The following is a 21,135-nucleotide window of genomic DNA, read 5'->3' as shown; positions in this document are numbered from 1 at the left end:
TTATTTAAAGATTATATTTTATTGTTTATCAAATATTAACAGCAAAATTAAGATGTTTCGCCAAACTATCCCATGATAACTCCAGCAGATGCTGGTTTGCATCAGGTCATTCTTCTGCAAAGCCACAAACGCCTGAGGTTGGCACTGAAATACTCGGCCTCTAATGCCATGTTGTATCCATTAAGTTTGTTTTTATATATTTGCTGTAAACAGGATCTCTAGTCGCTTTTTAAGTAAAATAAACCATCTGTAATATAAATAGGATCTCTGCAGCCATCCAGGATACACTTCTTCAATAACATCCTTATTACACCAGATTTCAAGCTTAATTAAATATAAAAAAATCTACTTTTATAAAACTAAGTTGCATGATTTTATATTTTAATCCCCCCCAACATTTACAAAATCGGTCCGGAGTTTGGTTTAAAAGTAATCAGTCCCTCGGTTATGTGCTGGGTACGTTGCCTCTGACGTCTGCGGCCTTCCCTAGATTACCAGCCTCTCTCTTCAGTACATTAAGCAGGGTCTGTGAGCTCTCCAGGATCTGCAACAGAGAATATACATTGAAGTTCAGACAGGATCCCAGATGCCCTGCCACAGGGGTTCCCAACCACAGTCCTCAAGGCACACTAACAGTCCAGGTTTTAAGGATCGCCACAGCTGGGCACAGATTACTTAATTAGTACCTCAGTTATTTTGATTTAACCATCTGTGCTTAAGCATGGATATCACTAATACCAGGACTGTTAGTGTGCCTTGAGGACCGTGGTTGGGAAACACTGCCCTACCAGGTTAAATTATCCACTATGTGTCGCCACCACACAAACGTAACCAGCCACCCGCCATCTTAAAAGTTCACCTCTAACCTCCACACAGTAAATTGTAATTCCCTAGGAAGCAGTGATGTCTCTGGTTTCAAGTAAAGGGACAGGCTGCATTATAATGCATACTGCGTCAGCCGACAAAATGTCCGTCTCGAACGTGTTTAAGCAACATAACCACTTTAATGGGCAATTCGATCTTTGAATAATATCGGTAAATATATATAATACAACTGATATTTGCCCAAAGAGAATTGTATGCGTTTTACTAAGTGACCCCACAAATACTTTTTGTTGGAGCCTCTGTGAATACCAACTTTTCTGGCTTTGTCCTGGTGGTTGAGGCGGGTTAGGAGGGCTCCCTGCAGCAGCATAACCACTATTAGGCCAGGGGTATGCAATATACAGCCCTCCAGATGTTGTGGAACTACATATCCCAGCATGCCCTGCCACAGTTTTAGCATGTCCGAACAGCACAACTGTGGCAAGGCATGCTGGGATATGTCGTTCCACAACAGCTGGAAGACTGCATGGTGATACCCCTACTATAGACATTGACTGCAGCAAGAAACTACATGCACAGTTACCTTCATGTACGCAGCCTGCGTTTCTGCAATGGTTTTATCAAACTCGTTCCTGGACGCCATTTTCCTCGCCAGGCTCTCGTTCACCCTGGAGAGCTTTTCTGTGAGGACGCGGATATCATTCTGGAGCTTATTTTTCTCCTCCTCGTCCTGCTGTATCTGATGATTCAGTTCATCTCTCTTGCTGCAGAGATCTTCTATACCTAACCCAGCACAGAGGCCGAGAGAAAGGCAGAGATGGGTTATAGTGACCCCAGTGAATCATAGAAACCTCAAGACCAATATATAAATAAGAAGCGTGGAAACTAAGTGTGGCGTGTCCCACTAATTACAATGCACACAGAGTGGGAGCAGCCATCCCATGGACTGAACACTTACGGAATAGGATGAGGAATGGGGAGACCTATAGGATGTTAGGAAGGACGGGTACAGATTGTATAGAAGACCAACATGGGAAACAGGAGGTGGATGATGAGGTTCAAAGGACAGGTTAGTACTAACTAGAGCCCAACACATAGGTATAATACAGTATATGATCAGTAATGGAAGAAGCCCCCTCAGATGATGGGAGTCCCTACCCAGCACCTTTATACATGGCATTATACTAAGATGAATAGTGGCAGTGATAAAAGATGAGGACAGTCACAGTCGAGAAGACAGCAGTGCACAGAGGGGGTTCTGGGAGTAAGGGAGGATGGAAGTCAGAGTCCAGAAGAAAGCAATGACCAGCTACTCTCCTGGGAGTCAGGGATGGTGGGAATCACAGTCCTGGAGAAAGCAGCATACAGAGGGTCACCTGGGGTAATAGAAGTCCCAGTCCATGAGAAAGAAGTGCCCAGCAACTCTCCTGGGAGTAAGGGCTGATGGGAGTTACAGTCCAGGGGACAGCAGTACATGGAGGGTCTCCTAGGAGTAAGGGATGATGGGAGTTACAGGTCAAGTGACAGCAGTACATGGAGGGTCTCCTAGGAGTAAGGGATGATGGGAGTTACAGTACAGGTGACAGCAGTACATGGAGGGTGTCCTAGGAGTAAGGGATGATGGCAGTTACAGTCCAGGTGACAGCAGTACATGGAGGGTCTCCTAGGAGTAAGAGATGATGGGAGTTACAGTCCAGGTGACAGCAGTACATGGAAGGTCCCCTCAGATGATGGGAGTCCGTACCCAGCACCTTTATACATGGCATTATACTAAGATGAATAGTGGAAGTGATAAAAGATGAGGACAGTCACAGTCGAGAAGACAGCAGTGCACAGAGGGGGTTCTGGGAGTAAGGGAGGATGGAAGTCACAGTCCCAGAGAAAGCAATGACCAGCTACTCTCCTGGGAGTCAGGGATGGTGGGAATCACAGTCCTGGAGAAAGCAGCATACAGAGGGTCACCTGGGGTAATAGAAGTCCCAGTCCATGAGAAAGAAGTGCCCAGCAACTCTCCTGGGAGTAAGGGCTGATGGGAGTTACAGTCCAGGGGACAGCAGTACATGGAGGGTCTCCTAGGAGTAAGGGATGATGGGAGTTACAGTACAGGTGACAGCAGTACATGGTGGGTCTCCTAGGAGTAAGGGCTGATGGGAGTTACAGTCCAGGGGACAGCAGTACATGGAGGGTCTCCTAGGAGTAAGGGATGATGGGAGTTACAGTACAGGTGACAGCAGTACATTGTGGGTCTCCTAGGAGTAAGGGATGATGGGAGTTACAGTACAGGTGACAGCAGTACACTGTGGGCCTCCTAGAAGTAAGGGATGATGGGAGTTACAGTACAGGGGACAGCAGTACATGGAGGGTCTCCTAGCAGTCAGGGATGATGGGTGTTACGGATTCCAGAAGACAGCAGCGCGTGGGGGGGGGATGGGGGCTTTTGGGATCACAGGCATATTAGAAGCTCACATTTCACCAGCTCGTTGTTGTAGGTCTGCAGTGCCGCCCCCTGCTGGCTCATGGTCCCCGGCTCCCGCTGCTCTGCGCCCGGTAACCGCTCAGACCTTCCCTCCTGCTGGCCTTTGGCCTTCGTATAAATGACACGTGACGCGCCCCCCTTCGTGACCACGCCTTCTCCACTTTGCAGCCTATAAGAAGCCCGGACGACAGTCAGCTGACCCGAGGATGAGCATGTTTGGCGACGTAGCCCGGGGCCGGCTGGCGGCCCTCGCTGCCATGGAGACGGTGGGCAGCCCGGCGCTCCTGCGTCATCAGCAGCGCGACACGGTGACACTTCATCATCATCCGCTCGCGATCAGCGAGAGACGGCGGCGCCGCCGCGACATCATGTCCCAGTCCGACCTGGAGGAGCTGTCCGCGGCCTGGAACACCCTCAGCATCGGCCTGGTGCCCGCCTCGGCTCTCGGCCTGGTCAGTGGAGCTGTGCTTCCCGCCCTGGGCCCTCACTGACCGTCAATAAAGGGGGTGCAGGCAGCCTGGGGACCCCCGGCAGTGCTGGGACTTTTAGTTCTACAGCAGCTAGGGAGTGACAGGCCGCCTAACCCCACTCTACACAGTGTATATAAATGTATATGGGGCCCACCATCTACCTGTGCCCAGCTGTCCCGGCTTTCACTGTGTTCCTCAAATGTCTGCACTGACCCCCCCCCCCCCTGACCATCTCCATCCGCCCCCTCTGGTTATGTGACCTCTGAGCTAGTGATGGCCACGCGGAGGCCCTGCATCGCTATCATTGTATAGAATATACGTTAAATTCCCAGAAGTAATATCAGCGTTCTCCGGCTTAGATCTTATTTTCATGGGGGCGCAGTTGCGCAGCGAGACACCTTGCAGAAGGCAAGAACATGGCCGCCACCGTGGTGATTTCTGTATTGAACCACTCGATATGCCATGTCTCCAGGATCGATTTTATCCCCCCATGAAAGTCTATCTGCCTGGAAGACTGATCTTCATTGTCCATCCCAATTCCAGTCCCTCGTCCCCCTCATTACCCAGCCCTCTACAGCCAGTTCCCATTTAATAATGATGGTGTTGGGCTGCACCCATGGGTTCCATAGTGTTAGGAATATGCCGAGGCAGCCCCTGAGGTCTTTAAGAGGACAGGTCGGTTTCTGCATAGGCTGCTAGGTGGCCATACGGATTCACAAGATATTTCTGAAAAATGCCTTTTGGATTTACCCCCATCTTACCAGTGTGTCTGAAAGGAATAACCAAAAACACCTTTATGTAGTCACAGCTACGGTACATTTACTGACCACTGGTCTGACCCCTCCCACTAGTGTCAGTGATGTCATCACCTGAAAGCCCCAATGCCTACGGAGCGTGTCTGACTAACTTTGTAGAATTATTATCCTCATAAAGGGACCTGGCATATGCCGGGTAACGTCGGGCCCTCCACATCGCTCCTTGCTATACTTACCCCATGTGATCCCGGCACAAAGGTCCTCTCCGGATGGTCTATCCTGTTACTGCGCGCACACACATTAGTATCCTGCACAACGGAGTTGGAGTTTGGCAAAATCTTGAATGACGACAACCACTACTAGCTTTGGAGCAGATTCCCCATTCTAAACTACAGCAATCTTACCCAAATCAATGCCCTGATTAAGGAATGCCCATGGGTACCCGTCCTTGAATGTAGTGTTACAAGCATAGCGTTTCAGTAGTTTATGTTCTTCTTCTTAGGGGTCAATCCTATTAGCCATGATGATCACGCCGGCGTGAGTCATTGCGGCAATGGCCTCACTTTACGGCACCCTAGATTTGGTGAATTTTGTTCGCCGCCCCGAAGGGGCAAATTCGGGCTCGGCGGGTCGCGAAGGGTGCACCGTTGCCGGTGTTTTAACGCATTTGCATATGGCAATTCGCACCCTTCTCCTTAATAGGATTGACCCCTAGGTAGGCATAATGATGATGGTCTGGACATAGTATGAACTAACAACCCTAGCAGAAGTTGTTAATCAGAGGACACTAGGCACTTGTGCCAATGGTGTGTGTAATAAATAAATATATATATTAATATACCTCTACATCTCTCTCTCAATGTGTGTGTTCCCAGTTCTCTTAAATTACATTGGTGTATAATAAATCCTATACTGTAGGTTTCTTTAACTTGGAGAAGCATATTGTGGACTCAAATGAACGATTGGATGATGTCCTCTTGTCTGCTCACCTTGGTGGGTTATAATGTTAAAATCCAGGTCCTTCCTTGGAGTATCTAATAAATCTGTGTGAAAAAGAACTAAAGTACATGATGATGGAACTTTACATAGTTCTGCTGTAGATCTAATATTTGTGCATTTTTCTAACCCTCTACAGGCAGCTCCTAGATCTACACCTGTGGACATCAGGGAAAGTGATCTTAAAGCAGCCTTAGAAGTGCTGCACGTGTATGACCTGCACTCCGTCTTAGAGGAATGGTTCACAGAGGTTTTGCAGATGGATTTGCAGAGGAACATTGCCCCAGAGTTCTGGAATGGCATCAATCAGCAGGAGAACGCGGTGGAGGAACAGCAATGCATCCTGCTCTTACTGGAAACCTTCCGTCTCCTCCTCTCCCGTCTAGACCCTTACTTAAAAAGCCTTGACCTATTGGGCAGGTGGGCGGACATGGGCTTATTGCTCGGTTCGGACTCCCAGATGTTACAGGACAAAGTTTTCACCATGTTTAAAGCCATCCTCTTCTTCTCCACTTCCAAGACCTTCCAGAACATGATCCAGCAGTTCTATAGCCGGACGTTTAAGATCTACATGAAGCAGAAGAAGAGGGGAGACGACAGTGTCAGCGACACTGACAGCAGCATGAATGAAAACGAGCATGAGATTGAGGACCGGGAGGCTGAGGGGCCGGAGTGTAGCGGCTGTGACTGTAGTAAGGATCAGTGCTGGTGTCAGGCAGCCATGGAACAGTTTCAGCAGCTCAACAGCATTTTGTAAGTGACCGAAAGTGACAAAACTTTATCATTAGTGTTGACAGCAAACAAGCTAAATGGTGAATGCAATATTTTTTGCTACTGCGCATGCGCCAATGGGCACCGCACATGTGCAGCAATTGGTTTGCCGAGAGGATTTATTACCAAAGTGAGTGACGCCCGGTCAGCATTTGAGGGAGGTAACGCAGGCGTGTCTGGACCATTATCTGGTCATCTCCGAATGAGCCTCTGCGAGTTTGTTCGCAGTTGGAGAGTCCCCGGCGTCTTAGGCGAGATGCTTGTTCTGAGACACCATAGGCTTGCTCAGAGGTTCGATGTGCGGCAATGTTTTGCTTTTGTACGTAAGCGGCAATTGCTAGACGCCGGAGGTTGCCGTCTGCGCAAGACATCAGCTAAGCCATTAGCGTATTTTCGCAAGTCTGCTGCATAAGAAGACTCATTCGCAACGGGATCTGCATGCATCTCTGTATCAGGCTCTCTGTTACTTAGAATTTCCATTTCTCTTTAGGAAGAGCTGACAAACCTGTGCTGTCAGTCTAGCTCTGCAAGGATTAATACTTCCTCTGATATCTAGAGAACAGGTTCTCAAGCTCTGTCCTCAGGACCCTAAACAGTGCGTGTTTTCTAGGTCTCTTCACAGAATCACAAGTGAAATAATTGTCTCCCCCTGTGGATCTTATAAAATGTGTCGGTGAGTAATGACTACACCTGTGTTCCTGCTGGGTGATCTGGAAAATGTGACTTCTGTGGCTTAGTACCTCCAGTCAATTTAATTTAACAACATGTGCTCAAGCATGAATATCCTTAAAACCTGGACTGTTAGGGTGCCTTGAGGACTGAGTTTGGGAAGCACTGGGTTAAACCTACGTCTAGCATGTGTTTTCTGAAGTTGGGTCTCTTTAGAGCTTTCACCGAGCGGAAGTTTATCTGATTTTCTAGCCACAGACTGAACCTGCTGGAGAGAATCTGCTCCGATGCCGTCACCACAATCCTGCACAAGATGATTGAGCAGCGGATGGAGAAGAGGTGCCGGGGAGATTACGAGAGATCCTTCCTCAATGAGTTCCAGGAGGTAAATGTGGAAAAGAAAAGCGCGATGATTCGCCATGCGCATCATTATTCAATTCCAGAACAGGCGAAAGCGCGGATAGGCGAACGTAGTGAATAGGCCAGCATATTTTGTGGAAATCCGTCTACCCCATAAAAAACAGTAACTGACCCTGGGAATAAATATAGAAGAGTATTAATAGGTAATTAGTGATCTTATAAAGGGCTTGTATACATATGTGCATAAGTGTGGAAAAATGATATAAAGCAATGATTTTTGAGAAAAATAAGTATATTTTAGTGTCTCTCTCTAAAGTGAATAATTAAATACACCTGCTGCAGCTTTGTGCAATCCTAAAAACATGTCTCAACCTTATAGCAAAATACCAGGCCCACCACTTTGTACCCCATTTCCAACACTTTTTTTACATTTTCGCCCCAAAAAATTACTAGCTGTTTTTAGGGTGTTTAAGTTTTTTTTGAGGTTTATTTTATAGTCATTGGGGGAGGGGTCCATAAGGTTCTGAATAAAGTCCCCACATTTGTACCCCAAAATAGAGATTTTCCACCTAATTTCGTCTGCCTCTGGGTGGAGGCAAAAACGTCCTGGAATTAAATAGGGCGCAAATCGGCAAACCGGACTTTTTGCCTGCAATTGAATTCGGCCCTAAAACTGATACCTCGGCACCACACGCTATACTTGATAAAGCACCACTGGCCGCAGTTAATGAGACAGATGCCTGGTATATATGTGTGAAAACAAAATCTTTGGCTAAATAAATTCTACTTCAAGTGGGCAAAGTGATCTGAGCATTGGCAGATTGGTATATCATACTTGCCTTACCAGCCTGTATAGGAAGGAAGAGCACATTGCAGGTCCTCATCCAATCTTTTTTGTTCTGCCTGCTACTGCTGTGTGACGCGGAAGCCAGCGGCAACCATTCAGACATTCTCTGCTTTATAAGAAAGAGAGCGTCCGTGTGGGACGTAGCGCCGGGGGCTTGCCACGTCGCTGGGGGGCCCGTTGTTCGTCACCTGCCTGTCGCTTGTCTACGTAGTCACATTTGTCCAATCTGGAAAGTTCGCATTTGAAACTCTGCTCAAGGGCAAAAAAAACCAAAAAGTTGAGCAGAATCTTTTATTTCCAATAAACAAAACTAGTGACCCTTAACAGATCCATTTAGTGGCACAATGAAAATCCGCAAAGGTCTTTTAAGAATGAGAGTGGCTGAATATCTGCTTCAAACACATCACTTATTTCAGAAGCCTTTTGTTTTATGACCTCAAAAACTCCATGAGTAATAGTGATCCTTGTTTTTGTTTTCTTTCTTGCAGTGGATCGAGACTGTGATTGGCTGGCTCAGTAAGGTGTTTCTGCAGGACGGGTCTCACCCATCCTCTGCGGAGTCTAGCAGCACCCTGAAGCGTTGGCGCTGCCACGTTCAACGATTTTTCTATCGCCTGTATGCCAGCATGCGCATTGACGAACTGTTCTGCATCATCCGAGGTAACGATGAGTGTTTTTTGATTTGAGTGTTTTTAGTAATCGATGATAATGGGTTTTAAGAGTGTGCCATTAATTTGTCATTTTCCAGTATGTTTATTTGCACCCCCTGCATACAAACCGCTTAGTAATAATGTACTCCTATGTGTATATACTGGTAAACATGGGGCGTTTTTTCTCTGTTCACTTTCTGTGCTATTCCTGGGTTAGATATTAGACTATTAAAGCAGCGTAGAGTCCGGGCTCTTATCCGTGTGACTGCCGGCATGACTAGCTAAACATGTACACACCAGATGAAGGGGCATGTTCATGAAAATCATGGCAATAAGAAATCTATTAATCATTCGCAATAAACTGGTCTCAATAAGATAATGGCAGCTTTGCAATGCAAATCTCTCGCGATTTGGCATTGGGATTACCTCCAGCCTAATATAGAGGGATTGCAGGATCCCTCCATGGTAGGGCTGCCCCATTGACGGTAAGGGGCTAATGCCATCTACAGACGGTGCTCGTCCACACGTGCAAGATCCGCAAAGCGTCGCTTATTACATACTGTCCGCATAGAAAAGTAGGACGCCGGCTGCTGCGAGGGACGGGAGCCTGAAGCAGGAGTTATTTCTGATATCTTATTACATTTTAGGGCTATTTAATTTTGCCATTAAACATGAGGAAACTGCGGTTTCTTTACAGTTTACAGACAGAATTGCTTAATAATTGGGCCCCTTGGGCTGTTCCATCAAAGCTCAGAGTATTTACAGGGGCTGCTCTCATTGGAATATGGTATAGTGTGATATTGTATAGTCTATTTCTTATCTACCTTTGTGTTGTGTTTTCATATATAGTAACGTGAGGGTCCTCAGAGACCGCCACCTAATTGCTGTATGGTAAGGTGGGCATCACCTAGGAGGCGACATAATCACTGGAGGAAAACCGCCTGTAGGGGTGGCGGGGAGGGTGTTGGCGCCTGTAGGGGTGGCGGGGAGCGGGTTGGCGCCTGTAGGGGTGGCGGGGAGGGCGGTGGCACCTGTAGGGGTGGCGGGGAGGACAGTAGCACATTTTTATTTAAATGTAATTCCTACTGTATGTACTAATAAAGTACATTTCCTGTTTGTGCTGAATTCAGTGATTTGTTTGCATCTAGATTTCCCTGATTCAAAACCAGCGATTGAGGATTTAAAGTTCTGTCTGGAGAGGACAAATCAGCGGCAGCAGCTTCTCTCGTGCCTGAAAACCGCTCTGGAGACCAGACTGCTGCACCCCGGTGAGATCTGCGTTACTGGCTAATGGTTTAGTTTATCAGGACTGAAGGTCTCTATAAAAGTTGGAATGACCGGATACATCTGTTTGTCCAGTGTATAGGAGAATTGAGTGCATGGGGGGAAAATGGAGCTGGGGTGGGGGGCAGTGAGAATAGTTCCGGAGGATACATAGAGTAAGAGCTGGGACAGATGAGAGATACTGAGCTGGGCAGTGCAGGGGTATCGGGGGGAGAGCGGGGGGACTGTATGGGGGAAGAAGGGGGGGGTCTGAGATGTGGATGGGACAGACGAGTGTATGGAGGAAAGTGATGGAGCCGGGTATGTGATTCGGCTGTAAGTGACATTATACAGACTATACTGCTGCTACTATAGGGACTGGGATAGTAAAGGTGTAAGAGTAAAGGGAATCATACTGCAGTAAGTGTTAGGAGGACAGAGGAAATAATGGCACCTGTACCTACTATATATTTCATGAAGCGTACAGTATTATCTCCTGACACTGGCGGGTGTGTAGCTATATAACCCTCAGCATCGGTACCTGTCTGTGGGTAGCGGATTGTGATTGTATCTCCTCTTCTTCTTCTTCTCGTACAGGAGTAAATACATCGGACATCATCACCTTGTACATATCGGCCATTAAAGCTCTGAGAGAGCTGGACCCATCGATGGTGATACTGGAGGTGGCCTGTGAGCCCATCAGGAAGTACCTGAGGTAACACATCGCTGTCCTGTATGTAGGCGGTCACCAGGTAGCAGCAGGAGAATATGCTGTACCTAATATCAGCCAGGTGGTCGGCTCTGCTTGGTGGCTTCCCATGTTCTAGCAGTGGGGCCTTCACTGATTCAGTTGTGTGATCTTCCTTCAGTTCTAGGCTGTTCTGTACATGGGATGGGAGCACTAATGTGTGTAGGTGCCTGCTTGTAGCAATGCGGTCACAATGCTGATCTGTAGTCTTCCCTCAATCCTACATGTCCCCCATAGCGGGGTTACCTTGTCCGCCGTGTACCGCCACACCATGCATGTAATGATACTGAAATGTCAGGACAATACTATTCCTCAGGACTCGGGAGGACACCGTGCGGCAAATTGTGGCTGGCTTGACCGGAGACGCTGAGGGCGACTTGGCCAATGAGCTCTCGAAGGCGGACCCTGTGGTTCTAGAGAACGGTCAGGAGAGTGACGATGATGTGTCTGAGCCAGAGGACTGGATGCCGGACCCTGTGGATGCTGACCCTGGTATGTGGTCTTTCCTAGTGTATACTGTCTGTACATGCTCTGTGCTGGTCAGAGGTCCTCAGCCTCAACAATCATTTCTTTGTATAGAAGCTGTATATAAAAACCTTTAGCTTCAGTCTGTGCATACGCTGACAGATGACGCCTGCTCGCCCAGCCGTCATCTGGTTGGATCTGTTGCAATTAGCCAATACGTCCACATACATGTTGCCAGGGGATGTAGTTATGCGGCCGCCCGTCTCAATACCGACATCGGAATCCTGACAAGGGACTTAAGATAGGCGTTGAAGTACCGATGCCCATCTTAATCCCGACGCTGGAACGCTGAAGACCGCCAGCCCGAATGATGTTAGTCCGGGGTGCCCTTAGCGGTGGCCGTGGGGGGGGAGGGTTAGGTTTAGGGAGCGTAGTGGGGGGAGGTGGATTAGGCACCCCTAGGGGGGATAAGTTTTGAGGGGGGAGGGAAGCTTAGGGTTAGGCACCCCTAGGGGGGAGGGTTAGAGTTGGGCAGCCTTAGGGGGGTTAGGCACTAAGGGGGGAGGGTTAGGTTTAGGCACATAGGGGGGAGACTTAGGTTTAGGCACTACCGGGGAGACTTAGGGTTGGGCTACAAAAAAGGAGGGGAAGGGGGGAGCATAAGTATACTTTCCAGTCCCCTGTCGGGAGACCAACCATCTGTATTCTAACAGGAGGCATCCCAACAGCCGGCATTACATACCCAATCCTTAGCCAGAACGTTTTGGCACTTGGACGCTGAGGGCAGGGTACAGGGGGCCGGACGCTGAGGGCAGGGTACAGGGGGCCGGACGCTGAGGGCCAGACCGCTCCTGTTTGTGTGCACTTACACTCTACAGTTTCTAGCTTTTGCTGTTACAGATTATATTCTTGTACAGCACAAGTATAATATTAGCACCCATGCTCCCTTCCTCCTTACTGCACATGTGTAAGAAATTCTATGAAGACCTCAGGTCTGTGGTAGCTGATTTTTTTTTTTTTTCTTTTTCCCCCGTCTGTTTCCCAATTTCCAGGTAAAAGTGGCTCCAAGCGTCGGTCCTCTGATATCATCAGCCTTCTGGTCAGCATTTACGGCAGCAAAGAGCTCTTTATCAATGAGTACCGGACCCTCCTCGCCGACAGGCTCCTCCACCAGTTCAGCTACAGCTCCGAGAGGTAATGACTGTATTTACGTAGCACCTTGTACTAGGCCTACGGGTCTGCTCTCAGATAAGGTCTTCAGAGACCCCACAGCAGGCAGAGGCCTGGAAATAGCGCTTCTCCCACAGCTGTAGAAATAAGATGGATTCCTGCGCAGTGACTGAGCTCGGGTCACATTATAGGGGATTTTTAAGGCTTCAGAAATGTGTTTTGTCCAATTGTCTATAGTACAGGGGAATGTATCTGCTAAATGCTGAGTGCATAGCCTTCATTTTGTTGCGTCTACGTGTTACCTCCTACGGCGCAGCCAACAATTACGCCATTATTACGCAGGATTTATTTTGGTGTTTCCCTGATATTACATCCTTTGCTAACCGACACTGAATGGTTTTTGCTCAGTCACTAAATGGTGTTATAATATGAGACTTCTCCCTTCCTAGAGAGATCCGGAACGTGGAGCTGCTGAAGCTGCGGTTTGGAGAGGCGCAGATGCATTACTGTGAGGTCATGCTGAAGGTATAAGTCACGCTGTCTAGGTGGAGGGTAAAGTGTGAGACGGGATAATGGATAAAGGCAAATAAACTCTTTTAATGGGTGTTATATAGTGAGCTGTGCATTACGGAGTTATTATATGTACCGGAGATGGCAGTTTGGTGGAGGGGGCTGCAGTCGGGAAGCTGATGGACTTAATCCCAACGGCCGGCTTCCCGTCTGCTTTATCCCGGCGTGGGTTAAATGACAGGCGTCTAAATCTAGACGCCTGTCATTTTACCGATGCCAGGAGCCCGGCATCCTGATCGAAGTGATGCCGAGCGCAGACATCTGCGGGGTGTTAGGGTTAGGCTAGGGGGAGGGTTAGGCACCCCTCCCCCCCGGGGGATTTAGGTTTAGGGGGTGGGGAAGGGGGGGGGGTTAGGTTTAGGCACTTAGAGGGGGGGGGGGGTTGGGCCCTGGGGGGTTGGGCCCTGGGGGGAGGGCTAGGGTTAGGCACCCCTAAGGAGGGTTAGGGGGGGGGGGGTTAGGTTAGTAAATCCCTTGGGACGATCGGGATTTTCAGCCATGTCGGCCAGCCGCTGTCGGGATTTGGACTTGCATCCGGCGGTAATTCATACCGATTCCGGTGGAGGGGGGTTATATTTTACATCTTTAATCTGGAATGCGCAATACAAAGTCTGCCAGGTAACAAATATACGCCACAGATTAACAGACCGGGACAAGGCCAAACTTATAATAAGCGAAACAAACCAGAATCTCAAAAAACATCCTGCACTGTCTTGGCTTTTTTTCTTTTTAATATGTCATACAATTTATAGTCTGACTAGAGCTGATTGTGAATGTGACAAATGCTGAACTGACGTCCAGCAAATTATTTCCCCCTTGTATGTTCCTTATTCCATCAATAATCTGGTCCCATTCCTGGCTGCCATCTAGAGCAGTGAGGCTCTTGGCTCAGCTAGTAAGGTCTTAACCACGCGCTGCACTGTTCGTGTCCTAGATTGTTTGGCTGATTTACCAGACTCTTTGTGTGACAGGACATGGCGGACTCTCGAAGGATCAACTCCAACATCCGGGACGAGGAGGAGAAGCTCCCGGAGGAGGAGCGCCCTCCGTTTAATCTGGTGGCGGTGATCCTCTCCAGCGAGTTTTGGCCAGCACTGAAGGAGGAGAAACTGGAGCTGCCCGATCAGATAAAGGAGACGATGGAGATGTACACAGCGAAGTATGAGAAGCTGAAGGTATGAACATTGGTCCTGGCAGCATAGTGCCGGCAGCAGCCTTGGCCAGGGTGTCTAGGGCAGAGCGCCATGGATCAGTTATGTCGCACTGTGATCTCTCTATTTGTTCCCTGTATGTCGGGTTGTAATATCTACAAAATATTTAATTTTATTGCATTTTGTATTGTGGAGTTCAGTACCTTACTTTAGCCTGAAGATGTCACTGTTGCACTTCATGTCTTTAGAAACTCCCCACATGCAGTAATGGGAAACAGTGACCCCTACAGGCTCTAAAATGTTTAGCAAGAAAACTTCTGCATGAAAAGATCCTTAGTACAATATGTGGACCTGTTCACTGTACCTTGCCCTAATGAATCTTGCACATGTCTCCTCAGGCAATGCGGACACTCAGCTGGAAGCACCATCTGGGGTTGGTGAGCTTGGAGTTAGAGCTGGCTGACCGCACTCTGTCATTCTCGGTGTCTCCTATACATGCCGCAATAATTTTAAACTTCCAGACACAAAGTAAGCGCCTTGTGGTCATTTCTAGTGCTGTCTTCCCCTACACTCGGCTTGACATACTGTCAGCCATTATGCCTCACTGGCTTCTGGGGATTTACACTTTGTTACAGCCATGTTGGTTGCCTGGCTGCGTATCGGTACACAAAATGGCTGCCTCTGCTAGGTGTAAGTGACAGGTGCACATTACAAACATGGCTGCGGTGACTAGAGGGAGGGACCCCAGGAATTGGCGGTGACTAGAGGGAGGGACCCCAGGAATTGGCGGTGACTAGAGGGAGGGGCCCCAGGAATTGGCGGTGACTAGAGGGAGGGACCCCAGGAATTGGCGGTGACTAGAGGGAGGGGCATGTTTAGTAACTTCCCCCAGACATTGTGGTGCAGCCATAAGAAAGACATTAAATCCCACTCGCGGACGGGACCCCTCATATAACTGTTACTACCATGGTGAAGGTTAGTACAGAGCTCCTTGTCTTTAGGAGACGACATTTCTTTTTGTAGGTCAGATTACATATTACACACGAACAAACTCATTTTGTAAATCTTTATAGAAGAATAAGAAACACATTGAGAAGTAACACACGGCCCCCTCCCCCCCTCCCATTGCTGAGAAGTAACACACGGCCCCCTCCCCCCTCCCATTGCTGAGAAGTAACACACGGCCCCCTCCCCCCCTCCCATTGCTGAGAAGTAACACACGGCCCCCTCCCCCCCTCCCATTGCTGAGAAGTAACACACGGCCCCCTCCCCCCCTCCCATTGCTGAGAAGTAACACACGGCCCCCTCCCCCCTCCCATTGCTGAGAAGTAATACACGGCCCCCTACCCGCTCCCCCTGCAACACCACCAGCTCTTACAGTAACAAAACGATAAGCTGCCCCTTTTACTTATCCAGAATCTGAGGTACTTGACTTATCCAATATTTTAATCCTTAACCTGACTGTTACATTGTGCAATTTCCCAGCCCCAAGCAGCTACCAGGTTTAATGATCCTGTAACGCTGGGATTATGTGTATGGTGGATGTGAGCACCAGCCAGTGACGTGTTACAGAGGCCAGGAGTAACCGCTGGCTAATGTCTGTGTTTGGTAGATGTGAGCACCAGCCAGTGACGTGTCAGAGGCCAGGAGTAACTGCTGGCTAATGTCTGTGTATGGTGGATGTGAGCACAGGACAGTATGATGTGTCACAGAGGCCAGGAGTAACTGCTGGCTAATGTCTGTGTATGGTGGATGTGAGCACAGGACAGTATGATGTGTTACAGAGACCAGGCGTAGCCATCATCTGACTTGTGTGTACTGTGATGTGAGCCCCTGTAGCACCAGTACTGTACAGTATGATTTGTCAGCGGCCAGGAGTAACCACCAGCGTGCGTGCGTTATGTGAGCCCCTGTAGCACCAGCACAGTACTGTACAGTATGATTTGTCAGAGGCCAGGAGTAACCACCATCTGACTTCTGTGTGTAGATACATGGACCTTGGAAGAGCTCAGTGAAGTGTTGAAGGTGCCGGTCGCCTCCCTCCGGAGGAAGATGACCCTCTGGCTGCAGCAGGGTGTCCTCCGGGAAGACCCTCTCGGGACCTTCACTGTGATTGAGGAGGAGCAGAAAGACCAGGCGGAGAAAGTGGTGTTAATAGACAGCGATGAAGAAGGAGACTCAGCGATGGCTTCACAGGCTGATCAGAAGGAAGAGGAGCTGCAGGTGAGAACCAGTCATCTCACCTGTAAATGTGCAATTACATGTGCCAGCATAGCATGCCAGGCTCCAGCTGGCATGGCTTGCTGGGCCATGTGGTTCCACAGTATATACAGAGCCACAGGTTGCCTACCTTTGGGGACAAAGTTGCTCCATCCTCCATCCTCCATCCTCTGTCTTCTGTTGGGTGATGTGGTCATGTGTCATCTGTGCACACTAATGGTCTCTCTTCCCCCATCTCCAGCTCTTCTGGACCTACATCCAGGCCATGCTGACTAACCTGGAGAGCCTGCCCCTGGAGCGCATTCACAGCATGCTGAAGATGTTCGTCATGACCGGCCCCGTGGTGACCGAGATCGACATTCAGGAGCTCCAGGGCTTTCTCCAGAAGAAAGTCAGTGACCAGCAGCTGGTGTACTCCGGAGGGGTCTACAGGCTGCCTAAGAACTCCAGCTAACATCGCTAGTGACCGAGACTGGTCTTCCCCCCCCCCCCCCCCCCCCCCGATACAGATCTGGACAGGGCAGAGATGCTGGTATCTGCGCCGAGTTGTCATGGCGTTCAGATGGTGCTGTCCCTGTTACAGAGATATATGTACAATGTGACCGTCCCTTCTGGATTGTGTGCTGGGAACGGTCCCAGAACCGAGACGATGGTCAGATGATTAGTGGCACAGACCCCTACACAGTTTCTCTGGCTGTATGTGAGGGGGGGGGGGGGGGGTGTCGGGGTCCTGCTATAACCTGTGCAAACGTCATCTTGCCTAGGTCACTGCAGCCTTCGTCCTGGGAGGGAACTGTGAGCAGTAAAGTGTATATTATGGAGACTTTGATATGTGTTAGTATTTAATACTGTGGGTGTAATGGAAAATAAATGCTCATGTTAATGGGCAGAATGTACCTTGATTTTTCCATTGTCTGTCCCAGTCTCTGTAAGAATTAGAGATTTGCAGTAAAGCACCAGGGTAGGGCTTGTAATGATCTTGTTGCGGATTACACAGGACATCAGCCAACATTGCTGTACTTAAACAGCGTCATCGCACGCAGTGTCCCCTAAGCTGCAGCCTAATTGACAGGCTGCCGCCATTTGGGGGTGGGGAGGGGCAGTGCTCCTGAAAATAGGGGTGTGTGGGCCCTGTTTTTTGGAGAGTGCTAGGGCCAGTGTCTGCGTCTTCTGATGCAGATTTCCTGGCCTCGGCAGCGCAGATGAGGTGGCCAATCTTAGTAGTATTAGGCTTACCCATATGACTGATGCTGCAAACTTTGTGACCGATAGTTGTGATGTTGATCTGATCCTCGTTTTCGTGCACAGGCATCGGCTCTGAGATCCTGGCTGGACGCGCTTTTCCCCTCAGCGTACATCTGCCTCCAAAGACTCTCTCCTCCTGTGTGCATAGCGTACAACTGTGGTTACATTCTAAGTGCAGAAAAGAAACACGCCACCGGACGGTATACAGCAGTGGTAATCCAAACTGGCTGCGGCGGGTTGGTGGTCCAGGGCCAGATAGTTATTTATGGTCAATGCGATTAGCAGTCACTGGGTTTTCCTTATCGTAAAACATGTGAACAAGCAGAAGCCCAACTCTGTCCACCAACACGTAACTGGCCCTAAGGATATAGATGAGCCCAACACTGTCCACCACCACATAACTGACCCTAAGGCTACAGATGAGCCCAACCCTGTCCACCACCACGTAACTAACCCTAAGGATACGGATGAGCCCAACCCTGTCCACCATCACGTAACTGTCCCTAAGGCTACGGATGAGCCCAACCCTGTCCACCACCACCACATAACTGGCCCTAAGGATACGGATGAGCCCAACCCTGTCCACCACCACATAACTGGCCCTAAGGCTACAGATGAGCCCAACCCTGTCCACCACCACCATCACATAACTGACCCTAAGGATACAGATGAGCACAATTTACTTTAATATATATATATTTTTTTTTATCTGCAGTGCTGAGGCTTCTCCCATATGGCCCCATCAATGCCCTGATCTAGGGATGGCATACTGATGTACGAAGGGCATCAAATGGTTTTATTCTTTGCTGCCTGATCAATGATGGCACGTAATCATACCTTATAAGCCATGCCATGGTTTCAGATTTCCTCTATTGATTGCTCAAATGACAAAGCCAGTTTGTGCCAGAGTCTGAGCCTGCGTCTCCCTGTAGTGTTATACATCAGGGAAACGCATCGGAGGGAAGTGAGAAGTTTCTTAGACATGTAAAGTGCAGAACGTGCTGCGCTGTATTAGGATCTAGGTGGCGTCTTCTGCTGACTGGATGTCTGGTGGTGCCCAAAGTCAAATGTCCCCGATCATCTCTGCGATCGTTACAGAAATATTGGAAAGTAAATGCTGTTATGTACTTTGTGTAAATATCTTTAGCGTTTTAGATGTAGTGATTTGAAAGGACATTTAAATAAAGTATAATTTATGTGACGACCTTTAAATAATCTGCTCATAAATGATTCTGCCTAATTGAAATGACTCTTGATATCTGAATAAGACTTCTTTATGAGAGCGCCCGCTGGAATCACAGAACCACACTGTTGCTGCCATGGATAATGAACCTGTCTTATGTAGCGCCCACGTGGCATCTCTGCTTTGTAGTCTCCGCTGTCCCAATACTGTACAATAGATGATAGTGCTAGAGAAAGTCCCAGAGGGCGACTCTAGGACTTGGCTGTGATAAGCGATGGGCCCGTGCGTTGGGGATCCCAGGACCCTGGGTGAGGCACAGAGAGGTTAGTGACGCCACTAAGAATTACAGTGTGACTTTGGGGTGCAGCTAATCACGGTGCTGCCAGTTGGACTTATCCAGTGAGTGGAGATTGGGTAATGTCTGCCCACCTGTGACTACAAAGCAGAGTGCAAAGTACCAAGGGAGGGCAGCGGGAAGTTCAGTGCTTATAGTGCCAATGACACGTAATGGAGCATCAGCTCTGGGCTTAAGTGATGTGTAATAACTCTGATCTATGCAACCAAAGTGCTGGGCGGGAGAGGTCGTATGGCCCAATCATTGTGACGGCAGCTGTACTGTGCTGCCAGGCCCGTCCCTGCACCACACACCTGTCAGACTACCAAACCTGCACCTACTGTATCCTGGCAAGTGCAGGTCTGTGAGTATCTGTAGAGAGAGGTGTCTGAGTGTTTGCACCTGTGTTGCACAACAGACACACTTGGGTACTAACATCATGGAAACAGTCTGTGTAGCTTTTTATTATTGTTAGGAATAAAGCAGGGAGTCACAATCTGCACATGATTTGTTGGGGATGTAGTCCGGAAGCCGACAGTCTAAATACCGACCGCCGGCTTCCAGACGCTGTTATCCTGACTAGGGACGAATGACTGGCGTCTAAATCTAGACGCCTGTCATTTGACCGACGTCGGGAGACCGGCGCCCAGCATCCCGATCGAGTGGATGCTGGGCGCCGCGGCGGACAGCCACCCGCGGTGGGGGGGTTCTTGGGTTAGGTTTAGGGCTCCAGGGGGGGGGGGGGGAACTTAGGGTTAGGCACCCTCGGGGGGAGGTTAGGATTAGGCACCCCCCCGGGGGAGTTAGGTTTAGGCAGCGGGGAAGGGGGCGTTAGGTTTATGCACTTAGAGGGGGGATTAGGGTTTGGCACAGGGGGTGGAGGTTAGGGTTAGGCACCCCTAAGGAGGGTTAGGGGGAAAAGTAGGTTCGTTTATACTTACCTGGGGACGATCGGGATTTCCTCCTCTGTCGGCCAGCTGCTGTCGGGATTTGAATTGCTGGTCATGCGGCCGGCTGTAATACATATCACACCCGATTTGTTGGACTGCAAAGGAAGATACCAGCTATCATTTTATTCCTTAGTCTTGTTACAGTTTAACCACTAGATGGCGCTAATGATGCATTAACATTGTTTTGTGTTGTTTACCAGATATCAACTTTCTGTAGAGACCAGAAAAGCAGAAGCCCCCATTGTAGTGAAAGGAATAACTATTATTAACTTTTTTTTTTATATATTTATTTTCTTGTATTAGTGGTATTTAAGCCTCTGGTGAGGGCTGGTTCCGGTGCCCCCATACACAAACCCCAAATGGCATCATAGTGCACACAGTATTATAAGCTCCATGTGTGGGTCCTGGACACACCCCTGGGTAGCTACAGCCATGCGCAGTGGTGAAGGTAGACACACCCATTGGGCAGAGCAGGACACGCCCCCATTGGTGTCCCCTGCAGTCTCCCATTAGAGGTAGGCCAGTATGGGGTTACAGCCCATACTGTATACAGTATATGCACCTTATACAATGTCATTCACTAATCCCTCTGTCCCTTACAGTCATTGAATGGCTTCATGCATTTGCCCGCGCTCTGAAGCAGGTGGACTAGAATGGATTCATGCCTGAGAGCTTCATGCACAATAGATCATTGTGTGCAAACAATACACACAGACTATAACTATTTAATTAGTTAATCATTTGCCAACTCATCACCCTTCTATTGTGTTTACTGTCAGCGAGAAATGCTCTGACGATTCTGCTCCTGTTCCCAATGTTACATGGGAGAGGTGCAGGGGTGAGAGCCTAAACCATCTTTGGGCAACCCATGATTTTACCAGCTGTGGAACTACAAATCCCAGCCGGCCCAACAACATGTTTTATCTGTCCAGTAACTAGAAGGAGCCACGTTTAGCTTATAAACCATATACTGTATGAAAGTCGCTAACACAAGTCAGCAGCTGCCAAATGTTTTAT

At 48.8% G+C, this 21,135-nt stretch overlaps 2 protein-coding genes across 2 annotated transcripts; one reads left to right on the top strand and one right to left on the bottom strand.

Annotated features, from left to right (window-relative positions):
- Positions 1-3,467, bottom strand: SSNA1 (SS nuclear autoantigen 1). Its single transcript, XM_088469618.1, has 3 exons — positions 3,292-3,467; positions 1,409-1,608; positions 1-544 (listed from the first exon to the last, which is right to left on the bottom strand). The coding sequence occupies exons 1-3, from the start codon at positions 3,341-3,343 to the stop codon at positions 446-448; spliced, it is 351 nt and encodes a 116-aa protein (XP_088325744.1). The 5' UTR covers positions 3,344-3,467; the 3' UTR covers positions 1-445.
- Positions 3,468-3,490: 23 nt separating this feature from the next.
- Positions 3,491-17,308, top strand: ANAPC2 (anaphase promoting complex subunit 2). Its single transcript, XM_088469605.1, has 13 exons — positions 3,491-3,753; positions 5,662-6,275; positions 7,215-7,347; positions 8,658-8,829; positions 9,968-10,087; positions 10,680-10,797; positions 11,147-11,322; positions 12,348-12,489; positions 12,915-12,990; positions 14,007-14,210; positions 14,585-14,714; positions 16,174-16,409; positions 16,648-17,308. The coding sequence occupies exons 1-13, from the start codon at positions 3,508-3,510 to the stop codon at positions 16,858-16,860; spliced, it is 2,580 nt and encodes an 859-aa protein (XP_088325731.1). The 5' UTR covers positions 3,491-3,507; the 3' UTR covers positions 16,861-17,308.
- The last annotated feature ends 3,827 nt before the right edge of the window (positions 17,309-21,135 follow it).

Source organism: Taudactylus pleione, unplaced genomic scaffold (genome assembly GCF_031769625.1).
Source record: "Taudactylus pleione unplaced genomic scaffold, aTauple2 ptg000013l, whole genome shotgun sequence".
In the NCBI taxonomy this organism is placed as follows: Eukaryota; Metazoa; Chordata; class Amphibia; order Anura; family Myobatrachidae; genus Taudactylus; species Taudactylus pleione.
Note: the sequence above shows the minus strand (reverse complement) of the source record. Positions and strands in the feature narration are given on the sequence as shown.

Excerpts from the sequence above, each read along its gene's own strand:
- SSNA1 (XM_088469618.1), bottom strand. The coding sequence starts at position 3,343 with ATGAGCCAGCAGGGGGCGGCACTGCAGACCTACAACAACGAGCTGGTG. Across the intron at positions 1,609-3,291 it reads CAACAACGAGCTGGTGAAAT|GTATAGAAGATCTCTGCAGC; the intron begins GTGAGCTTCTAA and ends GTGCTGGGTTAG. Across the intron at positions 545-1,408 it reads CGCAGGCTGCGTACATGAAG|ATCCTGGAGAGCTCACAGAC; the intron begins GTAACTGTGCAT and ends TCTCTGTTGCAG.
- ANAPC2 (XM_088469605.1), top strand. The coding sequence starts at position 3,508 with ATGAGCATGTTTGGCGACGTAGCCCGGGGCCGGCTGGCGGCCCTCGCT. Across the intron at positions 11,323-12,347 it reads CCCTGTGGATGCTGACCCTG|GTAAAAGTGGCTCCAAGCGT; the intron begins GTATGTGGTCTT and ends CCCAATTTCCAG. Across the intron at positions 16,410-16,647 it reads AGAAGGAAGAGGAGCTGCAG|CTCTTCTGGACCTACATCCA; the intron begins GTGAGAACCAGT and ends CCCCATCTCCAG.